The following is a 25,413-nucleotide window of genomic DNA, read 5'->3' as shown; positions in this document are numbered from 1 at the left end:
CCACTTGTGTCCACGTGGAACGCGATTAGGTCATGGTTCTGGAATGTCCTTCACAGAAGGTCAGCCACCTCCACGCTGGAGGGACTGACTCACGATCCCGCCCTGAGCCCAGCACAGGGGCCAGCTCCCTCCTGCCCCCAAGCACCCTGGTGAGCCCCCAGGACAAGCCGCCCATGGCTGGCTGAGCAGTGGGCAAAGCCGAGCCCAGGGGTGCCAGCCGAGGACCCCCCCGTGGGCTGCAGACCAGGCATGTGTGCTGCTCACGCGGCAATGGGCCGTCCGCTTGGGCTGGGGGTGAAGAACCATCCTGCAGGTGTCTGCAGTGGATGCCCGAAGCCCGTCCTGAGTCCGTGCGGCCAAACCCTGGACCCCCCCCAGGCCCCCCTGGACCCCCCCAAGCCCCCACGCGCTGCAGCAATACAAAGCAATACAAATACAAATACGTGCCGGGGGCCACGGCAGCTCAGGCCCCAAGGGCCCCTCCAGGCCTGGCTCGGTGGCAGCACGGAGGCCGGCTCCCTCCCTTGCAGGCGCCTGCTGCCAGGCTGCCCACGCGGGGCTGGGGCGGGGCAGGCTTACCTAGGTACCGGAGCACAGCTTCCAGGGGCTTCCGCACGGCCTGCTTCAGCACCAGTGGGCTCTGGGAGGCTTCGGGCAGCCGGGCCGTGCCTGTGGGGGCCCGGCACACAGAAGGGAGCCCGGGGTCAGAACCCCCATACCCGCCAGCCGCCCCGCACGCTGGTGAGCCCCTCCTCCGAGGACCGAGCCCGGGGCTGGGGGGCGGCACTCACACTCCGCCTTGATGGCCGCGCTGTTGATAGGCATGTAGGGGTGCCGGGCAGCGTGCCACGGGCGCAGGATCTCTCGGCACAGGCGCCGGGCGATGCGGGTGAGCTTGGTGGTGTGCAGATAGAAGGCCTGTCTCGTCTTCATGGCAAACTTGGGACTCCCGCTGCTCCGGGCTGGGATGCCGTGGGGGCTCTGCGGAAGGGGGCGCGCCGCCCCGACACAGCGCCATGACCGCGGGCCAGGCGCCCGGCCACGCGTGGGGGCGGGGAGGGGTGCCCACTTACCATGTTACTGCGGTTTGGTCCTGGCCTCTCTCCATCTAACCGGGTTGGCATTTTCAAGCCACCATATTTCTTCCAATATGTCCAGCAAGATGCGCAGAGGCGACACTGCATGTTAGGGGGACCCCAAGAATACCACTGGTAAGACTGGGCGGCTACGGACAACAAAGTTGGAAATAGACGGGTCCTTAAGCAGAACCAGTGACGGCAGAGAGCATTACACAGTGTCGCCCGCCCGCCCGCTGAGCCGCCCCGCCCTGCCGCAGGCCCAGGCCCCCCGCACACCCGTGAGGAGGGTTTCCCGGGAGGGGTGGCCCCCGCCCCCCGGCCAGGACCCCGGGACGGAGCAGGGCGCCCAGCGCTGCGGGTGGGCCCCGATGCCGGGCGGCGGGCACTTACTGTAACAGCTCTCGCAGGCTCGGCCAGCCCCAGGGCTCTGGCCTGGCGCCCCCGCGCCATTCACCACGCCTGCCTTGACGTTATTGACGCTGATCTGGTTCGGGTTGGGCTTGTTACTTAGGGCAAGGGAGAGAGGCAGGACGTCACGGGAGCGCCTCGCGGCCACGCCGGGGGGCGCCGGCTTCCTCCCCGCCAGTCCTGGAAGCGGCTGCGGAGAACTTCGAGCCCCTGTCTACACCCCAGCTCTGGCCGCCAGAGCTGTGCTGGGCTCAGAGTGGAACCCTGGGCCAGGTGGGCTCGAGTCCTGGAGCCTGTGCTACAAGAGCCACTCCCCACCCGCCCGGCGGCCAGAGGTCCGAGGACCCCGGCCCACCCAGCCCACGGTCCCCAGGGGCGGCGAGGACGTGCACGACGCACTTACTAGTTGGGAATATACACTTGCTTTAACTTGCTCTCCGCTTCAGCCGCTTTCAAGCGTTTCTGGAAACGTGGAACTGATGTCAAGGACGGTGGGAAGGGAAGGGCCGCCCCTTGGGGTGCGGGAGGGGGAAGGGCCACCCTGCTGGGCTCAAGAGGGAAATGGCTGTCCACACCTCGGGGCGTGGGAGGGGGAAGGGCCGCCCGTGGGGTGCGGGGTCCCCGTGGGGGCGCTCACCTGTTGCACGTATCTGTCGGTGGTCTTCCACATGTAGTAGTACTCGATGATGCTGGTGAGGGACTTCCAGGGCAGCTGCGCGACAGGGGGCGGCATGTGTACGTGGGGGGCCTCCCCAGCCAAGCACCCCTCCCTCGCATGGCCGTGACTCAGAAACCCGCCTGGTCGTGTCCCAGATTCAGACCCTGCCTACACCTCGAGTGCTCAGCGGTGGCAGAGGGGCCAGCGTGTCTCAGTCGGGGTCCCAGCCCCGTGGCCTCCGCCAGCGTCTGGCTATGCAAGTCGGCCCAAGGGTTCCCAGCAGCCCCATCTTCTGGCTGTCATTTTTTTTTTAAGATTTTATTTATTCATGAGAGAGGCAGAGACACAGGCGGAAGGAGAAGCAGGCTCCCTGCAGGGAGCCCGACGTGGGACTCGATCCCAGAACCCCGGGGTCACGAGCTGGGCTGAAGGTAGACGCTCAACCGCTGAGCCACCGGGCGCCCTTGGCTGTCGTTCTCGGGGAAGCTCTCAGCGAACTAATCCTACATCAGACTCTGAGCGAGTCAGACTCTGCTCTCCGCTCTGCCCCTCGGGGGCCTCAGCAGGCTTCTCTATCCTGAACGGGTCCCTTCCACCTTCCCGAGGCTTATCAAGATTCCCACCTGGGGCGGGGGCCGCTCCTAAGCAGATGCCGGCCGGCCTGCGGCGCCCCCCCCCCCCCACCTGGGACAGACACGCTCGCCTCTTGCGTGAGTGCACGTGTTCAGCTGAGCACAGGGGCTGGGGGGTCCCGGAGGGCACAGGCCCTGCCCGCACTGCGAATCCCAAGGGCTCCCTGGGGGACACTCTCAAGGGACAGGAGACAAGGACGCACAGGGAGAAGCCCTGTGGGTCAACAACCGACAAACTCAAGGCGGCACAGGTGTTGGCGCCAGGAGGACACTGCGGGCCAGCACGGGCCCCCGGCCTGCGGCAGGAGCAGCTCTCAGCCCAGCCCTCCCGGGAGCCGCACACACACTCGGGGGGCGGGGGGTGCACAGCGGTGCTGGGAGGGGCCCGGAGCCCACCCGGGGGCACTCACGAAGTCTTGCTGAATGTCCGTGAAGTCCTTCCCGTACTTCTCCAGAGCCTCCTCGAAAAGGCTGGCCTCGGAGGCCGACCACTCCTCCATCTCGTCCCTGCAGAGCACGGGCCCGCCCTGCGGCACCAGCGCCGAGATGGCCTTGGCGACGTCGTACACGCTCTTGTGCAGTGTGTCCATGGCATGGAACTGGCAGGACACACAGGTGTCACCCAGGCCCACCGCCCGAGAGGAGAGACGACAGTCCCAGGGGCAGCTGCAGGTCCGGGAGTACCGGGGCCTCCGAGGGGCTCGCTCCCAGGACGAGCTGCTGGGCTCTCCTGGAGGGCATGGACGGCTCGCCCAGCCTGCCCTGGCTGGCGTGGAGACCCCAGGGGGAAACGTGGCCCGGACACAGCAGGCCCCAGCAGCACACCTGTGTGCAGATCCCCGCACCCGGCCCACTCACCAAGGTGATGTCCCGGGAGGCGGCCGCGGCGCTCATGTGCAGGCTGGGCTGCCGGACGGAGCTGCTACAGTCCAGGGCTCGCGCAAAGGTGCCGACGGAGCTGGGGGCGGTGGGGGCACAGTGACCACTGGAGCCCGACACAGAGGCGCCCCAGCCAAACCCCCAGCACAGCGATACAGGAAGACGCCGCCGGGAGGCCCCAGGGACAGAGCGGGGACACCCGGGACAGAGGTCTGACTCAGCCGCTGCCCGGGGCTCCCCTTCCACAGGCTCGGGTCCAGCTGAGATCCACGGGCGCCCCCGGGCATGGGGCTCCCGCACCCACACAGGGACTCCCCTCCTGCTGGCCCGGGCTCAGGGCTCCACTGGGGGCCTGCCGGAGGGAACGCCGCTCCTCGGAGCACTGCCTCCCTTGTGGCCCGAAGACCCTGGGTCGTAGGAGCCACGTCCCTTGGCCACCTCCCCACGGTCTGCAGGGCAGCGGCCCGCAGCCCATCCAGAGATGGCAGCATCCCCGTCCAGCCTGCAGCCCTGCCTGTGCCCGGCCTGCTCAGGCCCTGCAGGTGGGGGGCCCCGGGTGATGCAAGTGCACAGGTCCCGCCCCCAAAGCCGGGAGCTGCCCCCGGGACCCTCCAGGAAGGGAGACAAGGGCTGGGCCAGGGGAGCTGCTGAGCCCCAGCGCCCGGGTCCAGGCGGTACCCTGGCTGCCCCCAGTGCCCAGAACTCACCGAGCCACCACCAGGAACTGGTCGATCTGCTTGTCTATGAGCGGGTTGTGCGCCTCCCACACTTTGGTCTCCAGTCTGGACTGGTCTCGGCCGTCCTCCTCACCTATAGGAAACACGACACGGTGACGCCAACGTGACCCCGAGGCCCTCCCCCGCTGCTTACGGCCAGGCCTCTTGGAGCGAGGGCTCTGCAGGCCTCCGGGGTCCTGGGAGTGGGCCCGAGGGCCACTCGCTGCGCTAAGCGGTGAGCCCAGGTGAGGCGGCAGCAGGCGTGCACGCACAGTTCCAGGCATACTCGGCTCGCAGCGGATTTTCACCTCTGCAAACACAGCAGCCCCCTCTTCCCCCCGCCGCCCCGGCCTGCCTGCTGGGGGCTGGCGGAGTCTGATGATAGGCTCAGGGGCCGGGGGAGCCCCGGGACGGCTTGGCCTGCCGTGGGCCCGGGCGGCCAGGTGTGACAACGGGGGTGCCAGAGGCTGGCTCTGGCTTGGATCAGGCTCCTGAGGCAGAGGCAGCCCGGCAGCCCGGCAGCAGCAGTGCGCTCTGCGACCAGGACACGGGACAATGGCTGCATCCGGCGTGGGCATCTGCCCGCCGGGACCCCTCGCAGTGCCAAAGAGACCACAGTTCAGTTTATCCTCTTCCAGGAGGGCCACCACCCCCGGCCGCTCTTCAGCCTGCAGACGCCAGAGTCGGGGCTCGTTTGGGGGGCTGTGTCCTGCACAGCTGGGGGCAGAGCCCCACAATCCGGCAGGCACGACAGCTTCTGATGAAGCAAACTTGCTCCCAGAGGACAGGGCGGCCGGTCAGGGGACACCTGGGGAGAGCCCGCGCCCAGGGCAGCCAGCCAGCGTGTGCAGGACGCCCACGGCCACGCTGGCCAGCCCCCCGCGCCAAGGGCACGTCCTCAGGCAGCCCAGGCCCGCAGGCTGCACACCCGCAGGAGATCCACTCAGCTCCTGTGCTGCGGCGACAGCACGCTCCAGGCCAAGGGCGGGGACCCACACGGCGTGTCCCACTGGTCAGTGCCCAGCAGGCCGGCCAGGGAGCCTGTGCAAGCAGGTGGCTTGAGCGGGGCCGGTCACCAGAGACGCGTGTGCTCCCTCGCCTCGGGGAAGGTCGAGCCTCGCGGGCCCACCTGGGGTCACGGCAGGAGGGCCCCACACCGCAGGGGCGCGACGGTTATCCCTCCCGGTCGCCCCTGGAGCCTGCGGCACAGGCTGACTGCGGGTGGGACGTTCCTGGTCATAGCCGGTGTCCCTCCTGGGGGGCCTCTGCCCTGAGGCCCCTCGCCAGGTGTCCAACCCCTCCCGGCCTCTGGAGTCTGAGGGCCATGGCCAGCACCAGCCACCGCCAGCACGTCTGTCCCGCCAGCCCAAGGGACCCTGCAGGCCCCCACGCTGCACCCACTTCAGTCTCCAGCGTATGAGTGGTGGGGCACAGTCCGTTCCCTGGGAGGGTCCCGGGCTCCAGGGGCCACCCTGTGCCCGCCCTGCTGCAGGTTCGCTCGACCAGGCCCGGGCCCCACACCCCGAGGCAGCCCTCACAGCCTCCTTGGGGCCGCAGCTCAAGGGTCTGAGGCGGCCGCTCGGAGGAGCCGAGGAGCCCTCTCCCTGGCACCAGGTCACTGCCCGGGAAACCGAGGCCCTCTGACGTTCGGGCCACTCTGGGTCCTCCTCTGGCCGTCACCAGACCTGTCACCCTCAGCCACGCAGGGAAGGCAGCCTGGCACCCGCCGCGGACCTGCCACTGTCGGATGGGCCAGCCGAGCCCCGAAGGACGCCTGGTCCCCGGCACCAACCACGCCCACAGCAAGGGGATGGGCCTTGCTTGCTCCTCAGAGGCCGCCAGGGGAGCCGGCGTGAGCAGGCAGGAGGAGCAGGTGCGCTCGGGGACCCCGCGGGAGAAGAGCCAGAAGGGGGACGCAGGGCAGAGGGCCAGCGGGCCAGGAGGGCAGCCTCACCACACACGGGACAGAGGGAACCTGCGTGCCTCTGGCGTGGCTCCTGCCCCGTCCTCATCTCCCACCGGCGGGACCACAGAGAGCCAACAAGCCAGCACGTGAGCCCATTAGCGTGACGGCGCACACGTGCCTGTGCATGTGGTGGTCACGCGGGCGCGGACAGGGCGGGGGGGCGGCACACAAGCCAACACCAGACCGGCCTCAGGGGGATGGAGCATCACGTCCAGGGAGATGCAGAGGCCACAGAAAAGGGAACCTGGGTGCTCAGGAACTGTCCTCGGATTAAAGCCAGGACCACAGACATCGGGAGGGAGGCCGGAGCCCGGGGCCCTGGGCTGGGCTGGCGGCCGGGCAGGCTCCACGGGAGCAGCTCAACGAGCAAAGACCTCAAGATCACCAGGGCCAGCGGGCCTATGTCGGGGTGACGAGGGTGGTCTCAGCAGCGGGGCGGCAGGGGCGGCGCCTGCACGCGCCACGCCCGGGCGCACTGAGCCACGTACAGGCTCCAGCTCCTGGGACCCAGCCCCAGCCCCAGCAGGTGGCTCCCAGCTGGAGGCAGGACGCACGGCTCCTCCGACCACGACCACGACCACGGCCACGGCGGGCTGCGCAGAGTCACCGGCAGCACCGCCCGGCGGCGGAAGTTGGCAGCACGGGCAGAGACTCATTCAACAAGTTTCTTTGGAGAAAAAGCTCAGCAGGGCGCCCGAAGGCCGCGGGGGGCGCCTACCTTCCTTCAGCAGGTCAGTGATGTCCGCCTGGTAGCGGTTTCCCACGCGGATCTCCCCCTTATCGGCCAGCAGGGTCTTCTGCTGGGGGTCGTAGACTAAAGAATAGAAGAAGAAATCCTGAAAGACAGCACACAGGACGGCGTCAGCAGGGCGCCCGCGGCCTCACTGAGCCGCCGCAGGGACCCGGGCCCCGGCCAGCCCGACCGTGGGGGGTGGGGGGAGCGCTCGACAGCGACAAAAACGCTCCAGCGCGGCTCGGAGCGGCTGTCACGGGAGATGCCCACGCGGGGCCACAGAATGTTCCGGGCTCGATGCCCCGGGCTGCAGCGCAGCAGCCGCCCTGCGTTTCTCGCCCGTCCTGGGGGCACACCCGGCCCTCCTGACCCCAGCCCCGCACGGAGCTCTTAGAATCTGTGTTGAGCGGGTTGGGCTGTTCTCCCACGGCTGCAGGTCCAGGTCACGAGCGGAGCGCCCCCCGGAGGTGGGCGACCACACTTCCAGCGCCTCCTCCAAACGCCTGGCATCTCCGTCCGCCCTGCGGGATGGACTGTGGGCTCTGCCCCTCCCGGCGGCTGCTCCAGCTCCCGACCCCATGACAAGCCGTCGCGGGACCGCACCACCGGCTCTCCTCAAAGCCACGCCGCTCGCTTCTGCACGCCGTTCCCGGCCGCAGGCCAGGCTCCGCGCGGTGGGAGGGGCTGTGGCTGACAACGAGGCCGCCCCTCAGGCCTCCAGCCCCTGCAGGCCCCACCTGGCCCCCCAAGGCCCGCGTCCCCGCATCCCGAATGCAGGCTCCGCCCGGGCCATGCAGCTCCCCAGGGACACACGCGCTGTCTGGAGACATTTTCGGCTGTCACAACCGGGGGCGGCATCGGTGGGTCGTGTCCTACAAACGCATGCGGTCCCTGCTCCTGTGTGTGGGATGAAAAGGCTGGCTCCACGGCCCCGAGCCCCTGACAACTCGTGTTTTTGGTTTTAGACTCAGAAACCCTTCCCGCCGCCTGGGCGTCCTGGCTCCGGCCCCATACGGTGAGGGTCCGAGGTGCTGGCCTGCGGCGGGCTGCGAGGCACTGGCCCAGAGGAGGGGCGGGGTGGGGACGGCCCCAGGGACGCCGCGGCTGGCCTCACCTCCCGCTCCAGGTAGGACTTGAGCGACTCCGTCTCGTTGAGCAGGGTGACGCTGCACTTCCCTCTGCAACAGGAGGGCGCAGCGTCAGGGGGGCAGGGCGGACCCCCGGCACCCTCCGGGCCGCTGGGTACCTGATGTGAGTGGCGGGCAGCGACTCCAGCTGCCGGGACAGGAACAGCTCCCGGTGCCGTAGCTGGTGCTTGAGCTTCTCGGGCAGGTCCACCATCTCGGGGTTCTCCATCTCCTCCTCGATCTCCCCTGCAGGGTCCAGGGCTTCCTGTGAGTCGGCTGCGAGGTGCCTGCCCAGCCGCGCCCACTAGCCCCCGGCACTGACAGGGGGGACAGGGGACGGCAGCTCCCGCCAGCCAGCCCGGGAGGGTCCTCCGCAGCAAGTGGCGCTTACCTTCCTCGCCGTTGTCGGCCCCTGGTCCGGTTTTATAGCAGACAGACAGGGCTGAACGATAGACAGACAGAGCCCAGACGGCAGATTAGCGCCGGAGCACCGGCCACCCACCGGCTGCCCGCAGGCTGCGGGGGGGGGGGCAAGGGGGACACAGGGCCCAAGGGCAGGGAGGGGCCCAGGTCAGGTGGGCAGAGCGCTGACCATCCCGAGCGCTGACCAGGGGCCTCGGCCACACCTCCAGGGCTCGGACACTGATGCCCGCAGGGAGCGCCCCAGGCTCCCGCGTGAGCACGCACACCTGTCGGGCACCTACTGGGGGTGCGGTGACCGGGAGGCACAGTGGAGGTCTGGGGGACCTGGGGGGCCTGGGGGCCATGCCAGGCCAGGGCACGCGGAGGCCGGCCACCCCACGAGGCTGCTGCACCTGGGCAGCACCTGGGCAGCACCTGGGGACCCGGGTCTCTATCCCAGGGCCCTCCGCAGCCCTCTGCTGCCCCCCAGTGGTGACAGAGAGGCCAGGGCCCGGGTTGCAGGGGGACGGGGTCCTGTGCCTGCTTCAGGCAGGTGGGCCCGGGGCCTGGGCATCCACACTGCTGGCCTTGCCACCTCCCTGCCCACTCCCGCAGACCCCACCAGCACACTGCGGCCCAGCTGGGGACGTCACCAGCGTCCACACGGCCACCAGCCGGCCCACCTGATGTGCACGCCTGTCATGTGATGGCTCCGGGCCAGGGCAGCGTGGTCAGGAGCGGGGCCGGAGAGTCACCCGGGCCCCTCCCCAGCAAGACACAAGCCCGCGGTGGCTCCGAGATCCCCACCCCTCAGCTGCCACCGGCAGTGGTGAGGAGCCCCGAATGGGCCTTCCAGGCATGTGCACGGCCCAGGAGCCACACTCGCCAGCAGCCCCGGGAGCTTCCCACAGCCCCGCGCCCCCCACCCCAGCCTCCAAGCGTCCTGCAGGCCTGGTGGACCCGAGTGTGTGTGGCGCTCGGGCTGCAGGAAGTCAGCGAGTGGCGGCTGGGGGAGGCAGTCTCTGGCACAGAAAACCCTGCCTCCGGGACGCGTGCGTCCTGGTGCTGGGCCCAGTCTGGGGCTCACCCCCCAAGGCACAGGCGGGATCCATGCTCCCACCACAGCCAGCTCTGACACGTACCCCGGGAGCCCCCGCAGCCTGCTCTGGGGGCGTCCGGGGGGGGGCCTGTCTCCTGCACCCGCCGCTCCCCAGGGCAGGGTCCTGCTCAGGCCGGCTGTGTGTGCACGTGTGTGTGCAGGCCCAGGGCAGTGGGCTGTGGCTTGAGGGGACTGTTCTGGTTCCCTACAAGGGGTCGGGGCTGAGCAGAGCGTGGCTGGAAGACGGCCGGAGGACTTCCCTGCTGTGGGGACACCCACATGGCCTGGGTGCCTCTGGCCCATGCTGGGGGCTGGAGGCCTGGCAGGGGGCTCCCTGGGTCCCCCGCATGCCAGGAGAAGGGGCCCCACAGTTCTTCACACCCACCCCTGACACTGGGCTCGGGCCTGGGCCAAAGGGTGGACCAGGGTCACCCTGGCCACACCCGCCAAGGTGGCCCCATAGAATGAGGTTCCTGCCCCAGAGGGCCACGCCAGCGGCTTTTGTGGACCTTGTCACCCACCTGGCCGCAGTGCCCTGGGGAGGCTCAGGGGCACTGGCCACCCCATCAGCCCCAGCGTGGTCCTTCCGGCCACACGGCCCCCCACCCCCCAGCTCCCCTCACGTGATGTCAGCCAAGCTCCCACCTGGCCCCTCCTGGCCACCAGCTCACCGACCTCCACGGTGCCTGCCAGCGGGAGCCCGGCCCTGGGGCCACCGTGTACCACCGTACGCCAGGGGGGTAAGGACCGCGGTCCCGCTGGGCCAGGCAGGGGACACGGGAGGCGGCCCGTAAGCATCAGCACCCAGGTCAACAGTGACCCCTGTGGGACATCCTGGTTCCCGCTGCGGCTGGGGGGCAGCTTCAGCACCCACGACCAGACACAGCCACGTGCAGCATGAGCGCAGCGGCCGATGCAACCAGAGAGTGGCACAGAACGCGCCACGGCCCAGGCCCCAGCCACCCACCCACCCAGGAGGCCGGACCGGGCCAGCCAAGGACCAGCGGCTGCTGCCCTCCCCTCCCCTGCCCGGTGTAGGGGCCGTCCCGGGGGACCCGCTCAGCCGGGGCCCTAATGCACCTGGCTGCTCCCCTCCCTCATCCCCGAGGCCTGGGGAGACCCAGTCCTGGACCACCCCCAACCCCTCCAGGACCCAGGGAGGAGGCTGGTCTGCCTGGGCGTCCAGCCCCTCACACCACTGTGCTGGGGGCTCCCCCGGGTACCCCAGGAGGCTCACAGGTGGGGCCTGCGCCCACCCAAGGAGGACGCCTGATGACCTGATGAACCCATGAGAACGGCGCGTGTCCCCAGGCTGGACGGCCGTGTGGCAGGCAGCTGGGGGCCCAGGGGCAGCCCCCACGGAGGCCAGAACCTCAGCCCGGGTGCAGGCAGGTCCCACCCAGAGGACGGGGGCTCTGAGCGGCCCGGGCCCCGGAGCACACGCCCCCACCTGCTCCAGGCCAGTCCCCAGGGCGGCGCCGCTGGCCACTGACCAGGAACAACATCCCGGGGCTCGAGCTAAGCCGCCGCGAGTCCCTCCGGCCCCACACTTCCCAGACTCAGGTTCGAACTACAAACAGGGACTTTGCTTCTGAAAACACTACACCCAGCGTCAGGAAACCTTCGGAGCCACAGAGGCCTCGCCCCTGCCCCCCGCCCCCAGGGAAAGGCCAAGACTCACTGGCGTGCTTGTCGGCCAGGGCGATGAGGGTGCTGGAGATGTCGCGCCTCCGGTAGAAGCACACCACCTTGGCCTCCACGTTGCCGTTGGCCGTCTGCAAGAGCAAGGCAGGGTCTGAGCAACGCACGCCCCCGACCGGCCGGCGGCTGCCAGCAGGGGCGGCCCAGAGGGGCCTCGAGTGACCCCAGGGCCGGCAGGTCGCGGGAGAAGCCAAGCCCAGGGAGCGCTGACGCCGAGTGGGCCGGGGCACGTCTGACCAGGGAGGGGCGCTCGGCGGACCTGAGCCCTCCAGCGGTGCACCCTCCTCCCGGCCCGCCAGCCAGGTCCCCCTGTTGACCTGCGTCCCTCCCCCAGGCCTTGCTCGCTCAGGACCAGAACCTGGTGGACGTCCGGACGCTGGAAAGGCCACAGCCCCTGGGCCCCACCTTCCAGCACCCCCGGGGTGGATCAAGGCCTCCGTCGCACCGCTGGGCAGACCTCAGCGCCAGGGGCCTGGTTCCCCATCAGAACTGGAAGCAGCCACGGGGGCACCTGGTCAGGCGGCCGCCTCTCAATTTCAGCCCAGGTCGTGACCTCAGGGTCACGGGGCCGAGCCCCACGGGCTCCCTGCTCAGCGGGGGTCTGCGCGGGGCTCCCCGCTGGCGCCCTCCTTGGAACCACAGGGGCTGGAGCAAGCAGTCGGTGCCCCTGCCCCGCCGGCCCCCGGGGAGGCCGCCAGCGCCCAGACGCCTTCCAGGACCTCCGAAGAGCTCGGCAGACACGAGAGAGGTGGGGGGGGGGAGCGCCGGGTGACCAGCCGGGAGCTCAGGGGCCGCAGCCAGCTGCCGCCCCCGCCCTGCGCCAGAGCTGCGCCCAGACGAGCCCCGACTTCCGGGGACTTGACCCTCGGGGCCGTTTCTCCTGTGCCCGAGGGGCCCTGGGGGCCTGGGGGCTCCGGGCAGGGTGGCCCCAGCAGGGAAGGGCCCACAAAACGAGCTCCCAGCGGCCCCAGCCGGGACTGCCCCGGGTCCCCGGGCAGCAGGGGAGGCGGGCTGCGGGGGCCAGAGGGTCCCTCCCGCCCCACCCCAGTACTGAAGGGGGCTGCAGGCTCACACGCAGACGCCCATCGACCCCACCCCGAGCGCTCCAATGGCGGGCTGTGGCCACTGCCGTGCAGACCCGTCACCTGCAGGCTGCCACAGGTGGCGCCACCTGCCCTCTCCACGTCACAGCCAAAGCGAGGGGCAGGGGCTGTGCTGGCCCCACCCGAGACCCACTGCCCGCGGCCAGCCCAGCAGTGGGCCCCCGGCTCCCCCGCCACGCTCCCCACCGCTCACTGGAGTCGCGGGCCCGACCCCATGTGTTCCCGAGCCGATGCCCACCCCGTGCCCTGCTGGCCCTGCTGCCCGGGCGGGCCGTGGGCAGCTTCCCCCAGCAAGCACCCGCGGGAGATGGCCCCACAGCGTCCTGGTCACTGCCCTCGCCCTGCCGCGTCCAGACCTGGCCCAGCCTCCCAGGAGCTGCCAGGCTGCAAGGACCAGCCCCACACGCTGTGTGCAGCGGAGGCCTGGGGGCACCCCCTCCCCCGGGCAGATGCTGCGCAGGAGTCTCGGGAACGGGGGCACAGGGGTCGGGGCTCGGCTGCCACCAGTCTGCTCCGTGGAGCACCAGCACCCCGACCTCCGCCCCCAGCCCGCCGGTCCCAAGGATGCCCAGCCACGCTGCCGTGCTCGGGGTCCAGGAGAGCAGCCCTTGAGGACTGGCCTCACGGAGCACAGCCAGTCGGGGACAACAGGTGCTCCGGGGCCAGGGACTCCGCGGCCGCAGGGACACTCCTGCCTCTCCCCAGTGCTGCCGGGGGCGCCTCAGAGCGGGAGGCTGGCGGGAGGGGGGGCGGCTGCGAGGGCCCAGAGCGGGGCGGCAGGGGCCTGAGTGAGCCGGGAAGAGGCAGAGGCAGCAGGTGGGCGGGGAGACCCCGGCCAGGGGGACCCCACAGGGCGCCCCTGTCCCACAGAGCACACCCGCCACAGGGACCCCACGGAGAGCTCTCCAAGGAGAAGGACCCAGGTGTAGGCGTGTGGCACGGGAACAAAGCCACCGAAGGGTCTGGGGCCGGCCCTGAAGCCCCGGGCGGCCCCCCCCACCACGCGCCCCCCCCATGCACGTACCTTGTTGAGCTCCTCGATCCTGCGAATCAGGTACGGGTTGCTGGAGGAGTTCTCAAAATAGACGTAGTCTGCAAACAGGAACAGAGTGCGTCACCCCGCAGCACTGAGCCCGGGGACCAGGGGAGCCCCGACCCCCCTCACACCCGCGCCCAGTTCTAGGGGCCAGGGAACAGGAGGGAACGAAGGACACGGTGCCCCTGCCACCTTAGTGCACAGACAGGTACCCAGACATGTTGGTGGGTGCCGGGCACGGGTCCTAGAGGACGGAGGGGGCTGTCCCGGGCAGAGGGTCCACACGCCCCGCCCCCTGCCCCGCGCAGACGCTGTGGGAGCCGGACTGCAGCTTCCCCCAGGACAGCTTCCGAGGGGCTGCCGGGCGCCTGCACCTGCCCCCCCACCCCACGCGCCCCGGGCAGGGAACGGAGGAGGCCGGGGCTCCCTGGGCAGAGGCAGGGCTCTCGGGGGTGCGGACGGGGTCAGGTGCCAGAGGAACGAGGTCCCGCCACCGCCCGCCAGGTCCCCAGCACACCATGTGGGCACCAGCTCGCCTCCGGCTCCAGAGCAGCCTGGGATCGGTCCCCAGGAGGCTGGCAGGCACCCGGGATTTCCCAAGAGGCCCACGGGGGCGGCTGGCCGGCTCCCACGGAGCCCAGGCCAGCCGGGAGGCCACCCAGCTGCCAGCCTGGCCGCCGCCGTGGTATAGCAGGTAGCTCGGGGCAGCTGCGGGTGACTCGGTGCCAGGACGAGGCCAGGCTGCAGTCCCCAGCAGGGGTGCCCCGCGCTGTCCCCCGTGCCCCAGGGAAGGCCTGCAAGAGGCCCGTGTCAGCCGGGACACAGCCAAAGGGCCACTCGGAGCACAGATCTTGCCCCAGGACCCAGGCCAGCTCCGTCCTCTCAAGAGGTCCTACCGCTCCACCGTGTGGAGAGGCCCCAGCAAGCATCTGGCACCTGCTGCTGCTGTGTACCTGCTGCAGGCACCTGAGGGGGCTCACCTGTGCTTGGGGGGGGGCGCTCACCTGTGCTGCAGAGGAGAGCTCACCTATGCTGCAGGGAGATGGGGGCGCTCACCTATGCTGCTGCGGGAGGCTCACCCGTGCTGCAGGAGGGGCTCACTATGCTGGGGGGGCCTCACCTATACTGTAGGAGGGAGCGCACCTGTGCTGCTGGGGGGGCTCACCTGTGCTGCCCGAGGCCACAGCCGGATGGGACGCGGCCATGGGCACCCACAGAGCTCCACGGAACGAAAGAGCAACAGCACTAACAGCCCAGAGGGAACAGGGCTGCCGGGCTCAGAGGGCCACGCTCGCGGGCTGGGGGGGAAGAGAGCTCTACGGGAGGGGGCCATCGACGGGCTCGAGGTCGGCTTGACGGCAGTGGAAACACTCTGAACACAGACCGCGGCCACACCGTACGCCTCGTGAGCGGGTGAATTTTATCACACGTGAATTGTCGCTCAAAAGAGCAGTTTTAATATAAAGCCCTATTGGTCTTAAAGCTTTCATCCAAAGAAACCGAAAAACCAATTAAATCAAAGCTGTCGGGGATCCCTGGGTGGCTCAGCGGTTTAGCGCCGCCTTTGGCCCCGGGCGTGGTCCTGGAGCCCCGGGATCGAGTCCTGCATCGGGCTCCCTGCGTGGAGCCTGCTTCTCCCTCTGTGTCTGTCCCTCTCTGTGTCTCTCATGAATAAATAAGTAAAAAATCTATTTTAAAAAAAAATAAGTAAATAAACCAAAGCTGTTATTCACATGCAGTCTACACTGGACACGACCCAGGAGGAGCCCCACCGGCCCTGCATGCGGCTCTGAGGATCCCTGCTCAGGCAGGGGGCTGGGGGGCACGGGGCTGTGTCCCAGCCGCCAGTTGCACCCCTGCATGTGCTCCCCACAATTCAGACCTGCACGCCTGAGACGGGTGGGTTAAGCTTTGGTAGATGGGAAAACACGCAAAGCAAAAAGATGGTAGATGATGAGCAAAAACCAGCATAATGAGGAAAAATGAACTCGTGTAAACAGCCAGTAAGGGGATCAACCTCAGGCCAGGGTGACAAAGGAAAGACCCGGAGGGTGAGTGAGCGAGAGCTGGGTAGGAGGGGGCTCCCGGCGCCGCTGCCTGACGGCTCAGGTGACACGGGGCCCGCGCTGGGCGGACGCAGACCCCCGAGCTCCCTGCAGACAAACAGGCAACCCTGTGCCCTAAAGAAATCAGGCTCGGGCAGCCCGGGGGGCTCAGCGGCTTAGCTCCACCTTCAGCCCAGGGCGTGATCCTGGGGACCTGGAATCGAGTCCCACGTCGGGCTCCCTGCGTGGAGCCTGCTTCTCCCTCTGCCTGGGTCTCTGCCTCTCTCTGTGTCTCTCATGAATAAATTAAATAAAATCTTAAAAAAAAAAAAAATCAGGCTCAGGGGCACCGTGGTGGGCTGAGAGTCTGCCTTTGGCTCAGGTCACGATCCTGGGGCCCCGGGGTCAAGCCCCACGTCGGGGTCCACGCTCAGCCTGGAGCCTGCTTCTGCTTCTCTCTCCCTTTCCCTCTCCCTGTGTTCTCTCTCTCTTTATTTTTATTTCTTTTTAATTTTTTATTTATTTATTTATGATAATCACAGAGAGAGAGAGAGGCAGAGACACAGGCAGAGGGAGAAGCAGGCTCCATGCACCGGGAGCCCGACGTGGGACTCGATCCCGGGTCTCCAGGATCGCGCCCTGGGCCAAAGGCAGGCGCCAAACCGCTGCGCCACCCAGGGATCCCTCTCTCTCTCTTTAAAGTAAATAAAATTCAAAAAAAAAAAAAAAAGAAAGAAAGAAAAAGAAAAGTAAACCCTTTCAACTGCAAGCAAGAAAATAAAAATCAACAAAGGAAAGAAAGGCAGCCCTCCAGACCCAGACGGGCCCTGCTGAACCCAGCCAACACCCAAGGGGGACCTGACGCCAGCCCACGCCGTTCACCCTGAGAGCGGACGTGGAGACCACGCGGGAACCCCACAGACGCGAGGGAAGCCGCTGGGACCCGAGGACACAAGGTCGGCTCGACGGGGAGGATCGCAGCGGCGGAGTGAAGGCAGGCCAGGCCGCGCGGCCGTCGGAGCAGAAGCAGGAGGGCCACGCCGTCCCGACAGTCTCCGGCAAGCCGGGAGCACGGTCCGCCCCGCAGCAGGCGCTCGTGGAACCCGCCAACGGCAGGAGGAAAACCGGCGCTCCCGGCCCACCGGCAGGACAACGGGGCGCTCTCCCCGCCGCGCTCACGGCCGGGGCCCACCAGGGAGATCATCAGCACACGCGGGGCCCAGCCTGTGCGCCCAGGAGATGCCAGAGTCGACGGGGAAGTGACGAGCGAGCGAGCGTCACACAAGCGCCGCGGGCAGGAGCTCCGAGGACCGTCACGTACTCAAGGTCCCTTTAGTAAAAGACCTACAGACGCTTAAAGCTGCAAAGTCCCGTGCGGGAGCCGAGGGCAGAGCTGCACACGCGGGTCGGGACGCGGGTCGGGACCCAGGAGCCTCCTCCCAGGGCACCACGCGGCCCGAGCGGACGTCCCCGCCTGTCGATGGCTCAACTGGCCGAGGAGCACGGGACGCCAGCTCCGCCAGCTCCACCGCGACCGTCTGCCCAGGAGCACTGATCGGCTTCCGGGCAAGACCTCTGGCTCCGCCGGGGTCCACGGTCAGGGCCGCGCCGTCCAGAGCGACCACGACGCCCGTCTGCAGGGACTGTGGGGCGGCCTGCGCGTCTCGTCCTGTCCGACGGGGAACCACAAGGTGCGTGGAGGGCATCACGACCGCGTGGCGGCCTCGGGCGAGCAGCCTCGGGTCCACGTGGTGGCCGGAGAATCCGTGGTCCCCGGGAGAGGCCGCGAGCCTGGGCGCCGCCCGGGTGCCCTCGACGTCACTGCCCTGGCTGCAACGCTCTTGTGACCAGCCACGAGGGCGTGAGGGCCTCGCGCGTCCTGGGCCCGCAGTGCAGGGGGGCCGGGAGCCCAGGGCCCCCCAGCCCTCGATGGGGCCCACGTCCTGCCAACACGGCCAGGGCCGAGCTCTGCCTCCCGCTGTCGCCGTGACGCTCGGACACCACACGGGGCCGTCTGAGCCGCCAACCACCTCCGCTGTCCCCAACACGGCTTCCCCAGGTGGGAGAGTCGCCAGGGGCAGGGCTGCAGCTTGCCGCGGCCTCAGAAGCACCGTTACCGGGGATGCGGCGCCACGTGTCTCCACAGGCACGCGGGGAAGCAGCAGGCGGCCGTGGGCCTTCTGCCCCAGCGTCCGCCTCTGCCCGGAATGTAAGAAACCGCAGTAACGTTTAACCCCTGCGGCGCCGCGGGGCTGCTGCACGGCGGGGAGAGGGCAGCAAGGACGCTCGGCCTCCACCGTGGACAGTGGCGTCCCTGGGGTCAGGGAAGGTCGTGCTGACCCGCGGCTGCACCAGGCGACAGAGACTCAAACATCCTGCACGAAGGCACCGGCCAGCAGGACAGCGGCCCCGAGCACTCGCGCTCCGTCCCCTCCGTCGCCGTCCCACGTGCCGCCTGCGCCAGCCGGGCCCCCAGGTGCCCCCTCTGCCCAAGGACGAGGGTCTCCGGCCACGGCCCAGGAACACGGTCCAAGCAGACTGGCCGCCCCGAGCCGCAGGCCCCACGTCCGCCTGCACTGGGCCGTCTCCTGCCGACTCGTCCCAAACCACGCTGGGTTGCAGGCGTCCCCGCTCACCCCTCGGAGCCCACGCCCAGGGGACGCCGCCCTGCCCCGGAGGCCAGCTGCCCCCTGCAAACACCGTTGGGGCGCGTCACCATCAGTCGGCGGCCTCCCGATGGCTGACGGACGAGGCGCCGGGACGCGTGGACAGCGGCACCTCACTCGGCTCCGTGGACACGCTCAGCTGTGACAAGATGCTCCGGTTCACGTCTTCCACCTTTTGTGACCGTGAGCTGCTCACGAGCTGTGAGACGGGGTGATGCCCACACGCCCTGTGCTGCCCTAGCGGCCGCGCCACCCGAGCCAAGGACGCAGGGACGCCCACGCCGCTGGGTTCACAGTACACATTTTCCTGCGATGCAATGTCACAGCAGGGACGCCGCGGGGTGCTTGAGCACGGCCGAGATGGGACAGTGTCCGCGGGAGCAGCAAGGGGACCCCCGCCACGGCGCTCAGGCCACCGCTGCGGCTCACGAGTCGCCGGAGGAGACGTGGGAATGCACCCGTGGGGCTGCGTCTGGGGAGAATTTGCTGCGGTGCTGAGGCGGGAGCCTCCCGCAATTTTGGCGTCCGGGACACGACGGCAGGTGCAGGTGTCTCCCCCGCACGGACCTTCCTGCCAGCCTGACACCCCCCAGCGGGGCCCCGCCGCTCCTCTTCTGCGGACCAGCCGAGCTCCGTGTCACCTGGGTCCAGGCCGTGGCCGCAGGCCAGACAGGGGGGCACAGCACCCGCCCAACAGCCTGCGCCCCGACCTCAGGGCTTCCTGGGAGGCGTGGACGCCGCGCCCGAGCACCGGGGACAGGAATCCGACCCGTGGCAAGACGTGACGGAGGGGCCGGCACGACCGGTGAGCGAGGACGGTGTGACTGCAGCCAGTGGTAACGGAGCCGGAGGAGGTTTGTGAACAGACGCACGCGGGTGAGAGCCCAGGGCCGGGGGCGCAGCGGTTTAGCCGCCTTCTGCCCAGGGTGTGAGCCCGGGTCCCGGATCGAGTCCCACCTGGGGCTCCCTGCAGGGAGCCTGCTTCCCCCTCTGCCTGGGTCTCTGCCTCTCTCTCTCATGAATAAATACAATCTTTAGAGGAAAAAAAAAACAAAAAGCAAAACCGAGAGCCTCCGAGTGCACCCCACACGAGGGGGAACCCAACAGCAAACCCCTGGGGCGCCCAGGTGGGCCGGTCGGATCTCAGCTCCGGTTCCGGTCGTGACCCCGGGCCTGGGACCCAGGGCGCCCGGTCCATCGCACCGTGTCCATCGGGTTAGGGCCGCACCCACGGGAGCCTGCCCCACCCCCGCCCACGCATGCGCTCTCCCCCCCAAATAATCTATAAAAAAAAAAAAGTAAAGCCCCGAAACTACAAAAATTCCACAAGAAAACAGAAAGAAATCTTTGTGAGCTTAGATGAAGCAGGTTTCGTAAGCACGGAAGAGCTGCGGAGCCCGTGCGTGAAGGCCGGGAAGACACGCGCTCCCACAGCCCGGCGGGGGGACGGCGACCCTGCGGGTGGGGGCCTGGGCTGTGCCAACCTCACCGCCAGCCTCACCCGAGAAGGAAGGCCCTGCCCAGGGTTCAGCGCCGCCGTCCGCCGTCCACCCCGGCTCCACGCGCAACTCCGCGCCGACCCAGGTCACGGCCCAGGACACGCATGAGCGGTGGCACCGGCGGGCGGGGGGCGAGGCCACTGCGCAAGGCGTCTCCACACTCCCTGCGCGCGACACGTGGCGCCTGCAGCCCCTGGTCCCCACTGACAGCCCGCTGGCCCCTGCAGCCTGGCCTGGGGTCCGCCGGCCGGTGGACGCCTGACCCGGTGCCACCCCACCCAGGGTGCTCGGGTGTGCGCCAGCCTCCCTCACCCACAGTCCGCACCCCACGCAGCTGGTAGAGGGCCGAGCGCGAGCGTTGGTTCCGGCCGTGGTCCCCGCCGGGATCCAGCCCCGCATCGGGCGCCCTGCTCCGCCCGCGCCCTCGGCCCGTCCCCCTGCTTGTGCTCGCGCACAGGCTCGCTCTCCAGTAAGTAAATAAAATCTTCAAAAAAGGAATAAAATAAACAGAAGTTGAAAGACAAAAATGTGGAAAACGCATCACGGGACGGGCCCGGGGAGGACCCCCGCCCCCGCCCACGGGGTGGAATGAAACCAGGAGGCAGGGCGTGGCCTCCGTGGGCCCGGGCTGGGGGCCTGCTCCTGGGGGACGCGGTCTCAGGGCTCTCGGGCTCTGGGCAGCGGCCACAGCACGACCCGCGTCACAGGTCAGGTGGGCGCAGGGGTGTGGGACCTGCGGGAGCACCGGGATGGTGCCCGGGGATGGTGCCGGCGAGGAGACCCGCCCACAGGAGGTGCCACAAGAACCTGGGAGCTGGGCCGCCCGGCACACCGCGGGCGGCCCTGGCACCCACCGCCCACCCCGCGTGTCAGAACCCACCCACCAGCTCTGCGGGGGCAGGAACCCCCCAGCCCCAGGCTCCCTCCTGGCTCCTGCACCGCGGGGACACCTGCAAGCCCAGCATTCTTCTTTTCAAATTTGGGGACGGGGATCCCTGGGTGGCGCAGCGGTTTAGCGCCTGACTTTGGCCCAGGGCGCGATCCTGGAGACCCGGGATCGAATCCCACGTCGGGCTCCCGGTGCATGGAGCCTGCTTCTCCCTCTGCCTGTGTCTCTGCCTCTCTCTCTCTCTCTGTGACTATCATAAATAAATAAAAAATTTAAAAAAGTTAAAAAAAAAAAAAAACAAATTTGGGGACGGAATCAAGAGAAACCCAAGCAGTGGCCAGGACCTCAGGCTGACCAAGGGCAGAGCCAGGGCTGGGCACACAGCCCTTGAGCGCGGGACACGGAGAGAAACCTGACTCATGCCTCTGCAGGACTATCCCCCAAATACCGCACGGGGTCCCCATGCCTCTACCACCCAGACCGGGGCAGTCCTGTGAGCGGAGGGCCTCGGCACCCACACACCCCACGGGGCTGGGCCACAGGGGACCCCAGAGGGCCCCTGAGAACACAGCGACGGCCCTAAGGACAGCCAGCAGCGTGGGGCCATGTCACCGTCCCCACAGAAGTCTGGGGACCAGAGGCTGACGTCTACTTCGGGCAGGTGCTCCGAGGGTCAAGGGCTCCAGACACTGGGCCTGAGTGGGGCCGGGTCTCCCATGCTCTCGGGGACACATGCTGGGGCAAGGTCTCAAGTGTCGCCACCTCCTCTGCCGCCCGAGGGAAGGGTGAGTGGAGGCAGAGGCAGGGCCGCAGAGGGTGGGGGCCCAGCAGGGGGGCCTGTGGCCGGGGCGACGGGGACGGTGGCTGCGCGGGGGACCCCCGCTCCTCGGAAGCTGCTAAGCAGTCTTAAGCGGCGAGAGAGAAGCTTAGCAGGATCATCTCCTAAGGCAGGTCCCAGACCTAGAGCGGGGGCCAGACTGGGGGCCACCAGACAGCTGAGGGCCGGGGAGGGGCCGTGGGGCCCCAAGGACCTGCACCCTGGGTGGGGGGCACCCTCACAGCCTGGCGCAGGCCTCCGGGGCTAGCTGTGCAGAGACCTCGGGAGCCACGGGAAAGCTGCACCCCAAGTCTGTTGCCAGGCGGGTGGAGGGACAGAGAGAGAAGCCGCAGCCCCGGGCAACCCACACATCAAATTCTGGGGAGCCCGCGGGCGGGGGCAGAAGCCGCGGCCGAGCCAAGGGCAGCCCCGCATCCTCGTCCCCGCCGCCGAGGTCCTGCTGCGAGCCAGCAGCCACCCCGTGGGCTCCCGGAGGGACGCGTCCGCCTCTTAGGACCGTCTACTCCATCCTCGGGTTGTTTCTCATTAATCCAGCAGTTAATGACCGAATTCTTCTCTCGAAAGGGACGAGGGGAGCCAAAGCCACGTGGGCAGGCCGCTGCGGGCCCCCCCGAGGGACAGGACGAGGGCCGCAGACGCAGCCGGGGGCCCCTGGGCGCCCCACCCCTGCCCCCGGCACCGGCCTCGACAAGTTTGGGATTTTCACGTGCGTGACCTTGTCACCTGGTCAAAAGTTTAAATGACACAAAAGGCAACAGGATGGTGTGGCAGCAAGACAGGGCGTGGGAGCACAGAAGCAGCGCGCGGCCCAGGTGGACCCCGGGCAGCGGCCAGGAGGCTTGGGGTGCTCCCGTCACCTTTCTAAAGCACGTTTTCGAGAAGCAAACTACCACCCCAAAGAACGGGTGTTAACTTATAGCAAGGAAAGGAGAAAGGGGGAACCACGGCGGCTGGTTACAGGCTGTCGGTTAAAAAGAGACACCCCAGTCGGTGGCCGTGCTGTCAGGGGGCTCGCGGGCTCCGGAGCCCTCAACGGCCCCGCAGGACACGTGCAGAGGGAAGAGCCACCCCGCGGCGCCCGCCGGGCCCAGAAGCCGGCCCAGGCCTCGGGGAGACGGACCCCAGAGGGGCAGAGTCACGAACCCCGACCCCGCACCCGCAGCCGGGCCCCGCCTTGCCACGCTCGGAGCCGCCAACAGAAGGCCTCTGTCGGCAGCCAGGTCACTTCCCTGGGAAGAACCGGGCCGTGTCCCCTCCCAGGCTGACCCACTCCACCCAGCTGGTCAGCTGGCACAAAGCCGCCTCCGGCCTCCGCCCCGCCCAGACATCCTGGCAGCGCCCCGGAGCAGCCTGCCAGGTAAAATGCAGGACACCCAGATAACTCCGGGTCCCTGCTAAGGATTTTCTCGCGTGAGTACGTCCTCTGCAGTATCGGGGACATGGTTACGCTCAGAAACTGCTTCTGTGACGTTCACGTCCAGCCGGCGTCCTCCACTTTCCTCGCTGAACCTGCCACCTTTGCAAAAGGCTCTTTTCTGAGGGTCCTGAGCGGAGATGAGAAGGTGGGGGGGGTCCCCTTCTCAGAATGGCCCTGCTGCCCTGCCCAGGCGGGGCCCCACCCGGGCCACCATGGGCTCAGAGAGGGCACCCATGTGCGAGGCGCCCCTTCCCTAAGCAAGTACTGAGGGACAGGGTGCCAGCAGCCCGGCCAGGACCCAGGGGCGGCACCACAGGGTCCCCATCCACAAAGCATGAGCCAACCCTGCTTCGTCTACAGGGACCCTGTGGTCACACCTGCGGAGCTCAGAGGGGAGCAACAGATGCAGGGCGGCCAGGCCTGTCCTGGAGGACGAGCCGTAACAGAGCCCCGCAGAGCTGGTCCACTGTGTGCAGCTGAGGCCAGGAAGGTGGGGGGTGGGGGGTCCTGCTAAAGCCCACGAGCCCTCGGAGCAGCTGCTGGTGGAGGGCCGCCGGCCGGGGTCGATGCGCCCAGGGCCCACGGCCTCCCTGCCACCCGCCTCGCCCCCTGTCTCCATGCAGGAGCCGGGTGCCCCGCTTCTCGCCATCACGCCTTCGTTTGTTCAACGAACCTTCTGGCCCAGACAGCACGTGGGAGCCACGGGGGCCTCACACCCGGAAGGGGGTGTCTGTGCTGCAGAACGGTGGTCCCCGGCGGGCAGGTGGTGGGGGTGGGGCGGGCAAGCCAGGGAGATGGGGGGAGCCCTGGGCCGCAGCCGGGGGGCACAGCTGACCAAGGGGCTGGGGACGGGGCCAGGTGGAGATGCACAGGGCCCGGTGGCACCTGCGTCCGCCAGAAGCCTGCGGCCAGGTGGGCTGTGGCCTCCACCGGGCCGGCCCCTGCGCCAGAGCGGGTGGGGGGCCTGGGGCCAGGCGGGGCGAAGGGGCCGCACACGGAGGAGGCCGAGCCCAAGGTCACAGGCTGGCCTGGCCGGCTGGAGCCCGGGTCCCAGGCCCTCGGGGGGCAGCCGGGGACACCCCGACACCGTGGGCGGGGGAGGCCGGGGGAGGCCGTCGGCGCGAGGAGGGAGCGCGGGGCCGGGCGAGGACCGGGCGGACACAGCCTCTGCCGGGCTCGCGGCTCGCGGTCCCCACGGCCAGGCCGGCCCAGCTCCCCGCGGGGGCAGCCGGCGGCCCCGGGCCATGTGCTCGGCGGCGGGGGCGGGGGCGGGGGCGGCGGCGGCGGCGGCGGCGGCGCTCAGGCCCGGCCCAGGGATGCTCCCCGGTGCCGCGGCCCCAACAGGTGGGCGCCCCCCGCGGGCCGGGCCCAGGGGCCGTCGGGGCTGCGGCCGCGCGCAGGGCCGGGGCGGCGGCGGCGGCGGCGGCGGCGGCGGCGGAGGAAGAGGAGGAGGAGGAGGAGGAGGAGGAGGAGGAGGAGCAGGAGGAGCAGGAGCAGGAGCAGGAGGAGGCCGCTCGGCGGGGATGGAGGGCGGCGGGCGGGGGCGGGGGCGGGGGGCGGCGGGGAGGGTCGCGCCGGGCGGGCCTGCGGGGGAGGGGGGAGGGGAGGGGAGGGGGGGGAGGGGTGCAGAGGAGGAGCGGGGAGCCGGGCCGCGGGGGAGGGGAGGGTGGGGGAGGGGCGCACGGCGCGGCCCGGGGCGGCGGGCGGGGGCGGGGGCGGGGGCCGGGGCCGGGGCGGGGGCGGGGGCGGGGGGGGCGGCCCGGGCGCATAAAGGCGGCGGCGGCGGCGGCGGCGGGAGCGGGAGCGGGAGCGGGCGGGCGGGCGGCCTTACCTCCGACCCTGTACATGTTGGCGGCCATGTCCGGGCGGGCGCGGGGCCGGCGCGGGGCGCGGGGCGCGGGGCGCGGGCGGAGGCGGGGGCGCGGGCGCGGGGCGCGGGGCGCGGGCGGGGGGCGGGCGGTTTAAAGGGGCCGCCGCCGCCGCCGCCGCCGAGGCCGCCGAGGCCGCGCAGGGACCGAGGGCCGCGGCGCGGGCGGGAGAGGAAGAGGAGGAGCGGCCGCGGGCAGGGGAGGGGCCTCGGGCGCCGCCGCCCACCGCGCGGCCGTTACCCGCCGCCCTCCCCGCGCCGCCGCGCGCCCCTGCCGGGATGGGGGCCTCGCGCGCCCCGTGCGCCCCCCGCGCGCCCCCCCTGCGCCCCCCCGTGCGCCCCTCCCCGCGCGCCCCCCCTGCGCCCCCCCCGTGCGCCCCTCCCCGCCCCCCCCGCGGCTGCCCCCCCAGGCCCCGCACCTCCCTGCAGACCCAGCGCGTCCGCCTGCCCCTCCCCGGGCCCCTGCCCCGGGCCCCTGCCCTCGCCGCCCAGCCCCGCCGTCCACGCTGCCGCCCGCCCGCGGCCCTGCCCAAGGACCCAGAGGACGGGAGGTGGCCTCGCAGCCGACGCTCTGTAGGCCGCGTCTGACACCCATGAGGTTGGGGAGGACGCAGGTGACCTACCCCAGAAGCAGGGGAGCTGGCAGGGCTACC

The 25,413-nt window shown here is 69.7% G+C and overlaps 1 protein-coding gene across 7 annotated transcripts in view; it reads right to left on the bottom strand.

Moving 5' to 3' along the window:
- MTA1 (metastasis associated 1) overlaps nucleotides 1-24,806 on the bottom strand; it is a 29,111-nt gene extending 4,305 nt beyond the window's left edge. For 3 of the 7 annotated variants that reach the window (XM_072840208.1, XM_072840209.1, XM_072840210.1), the window contains exons 1-17: nucleotides 23,567-24,212; nucleotides 22,924-23,020; nucleotides 13,528-13,595; nucleotides 11,381-11,474; nucleotides 8,590-8,640; nucleotides 8,318-8,444; nucleotides 8,186-8,249; nucleotides 7,057-7,174; nucleotides 4,364-4,466; nucleotides 3,636-3,735; nucleotides 3,188-3,376; nucleotides 2,125-2,199; nucleotides 1,891-1,949; nucleotides 1,470-1,585; nucleotides 1,074-1,225; nucleotides 792-981; nucleotides 580-669 (exon numbers count right to left, since the gene is read on the bottom strand). In XM_072840208.1, the coding sequence (XP_072696309.1) occupies nucleotides 580-669; nucleotides 792-981; nucleotides 1,074-1,225; nucleotides 1,470-1,585; nucleotides 1,891-1,949; nucleotides 2,125-2,199; nucleotides 3,188-3,376; nucleotides 3,636-3,735; nucleotides 4,364-4,466; nucleotides 7,057-7,174; nucleotides 8,186-8,249; nucleotides 8,318-8,444; nucleotides 8,590-8,640; nucleotides 11,381-11,474; nucleotides 13,528-13,595; nucleotides 22,924-23,020; nucleotides 23,567-24,139 (2,266 nt within the window). In that variant the 5' untranslated portion in view covers nucleotides 24,140-24,212. Of the gene's footprint in view, nucleotides 1-579; nucleotides 670-791; nucleotides 982-1,073; nucleotides 1,226-1,469; nucleotides 1,586-1,890; nucleotides 1,950-2,124; nucleotides 2,200-3,187; nucleotides 3,377-3,635; nucleotides 3,736-4,363; nucleotides 4,467-7,056; nucleotides 7,175-8,185; nucleotides 8,250-8,317; nucleotides 8,445-8,589; nucleotides 8,641-11,380; nucleotides 11,475-13,527; nucleotides 13,596-14,056; nucleotides 14,500-14,704; nucleotides 14,881-22,923; nucleotides 23,021-23,566; nucleotides 24,213-24,724 lie in introns of those variants that run through there. The other 4 variants (XM_072840212.1, XM_072840211.1, XM_072840214.1 and 1 more) reach the window with 4 other exon arrangements.
- Between the last annotated feature and the right edge of the window lie 607 nt (nucleotides 24,807-25,413).

This window comes from Canis lupus, chromosome 9, assembly GCF_048164855.1.
Source record: "Canis lupus baileyi chromosome 9, mCanLup2.hap1, whole genome shotgun sequence".
Classification (NCBI taxonomy): Eukaryota; Metazoa; Chordata; class Mammalia; order Carnivora; family Canidae; genus Canis; species Canis lupus.
This window is presented reverse-complemented; position numbering and strand designations above follow the sequence as displayed.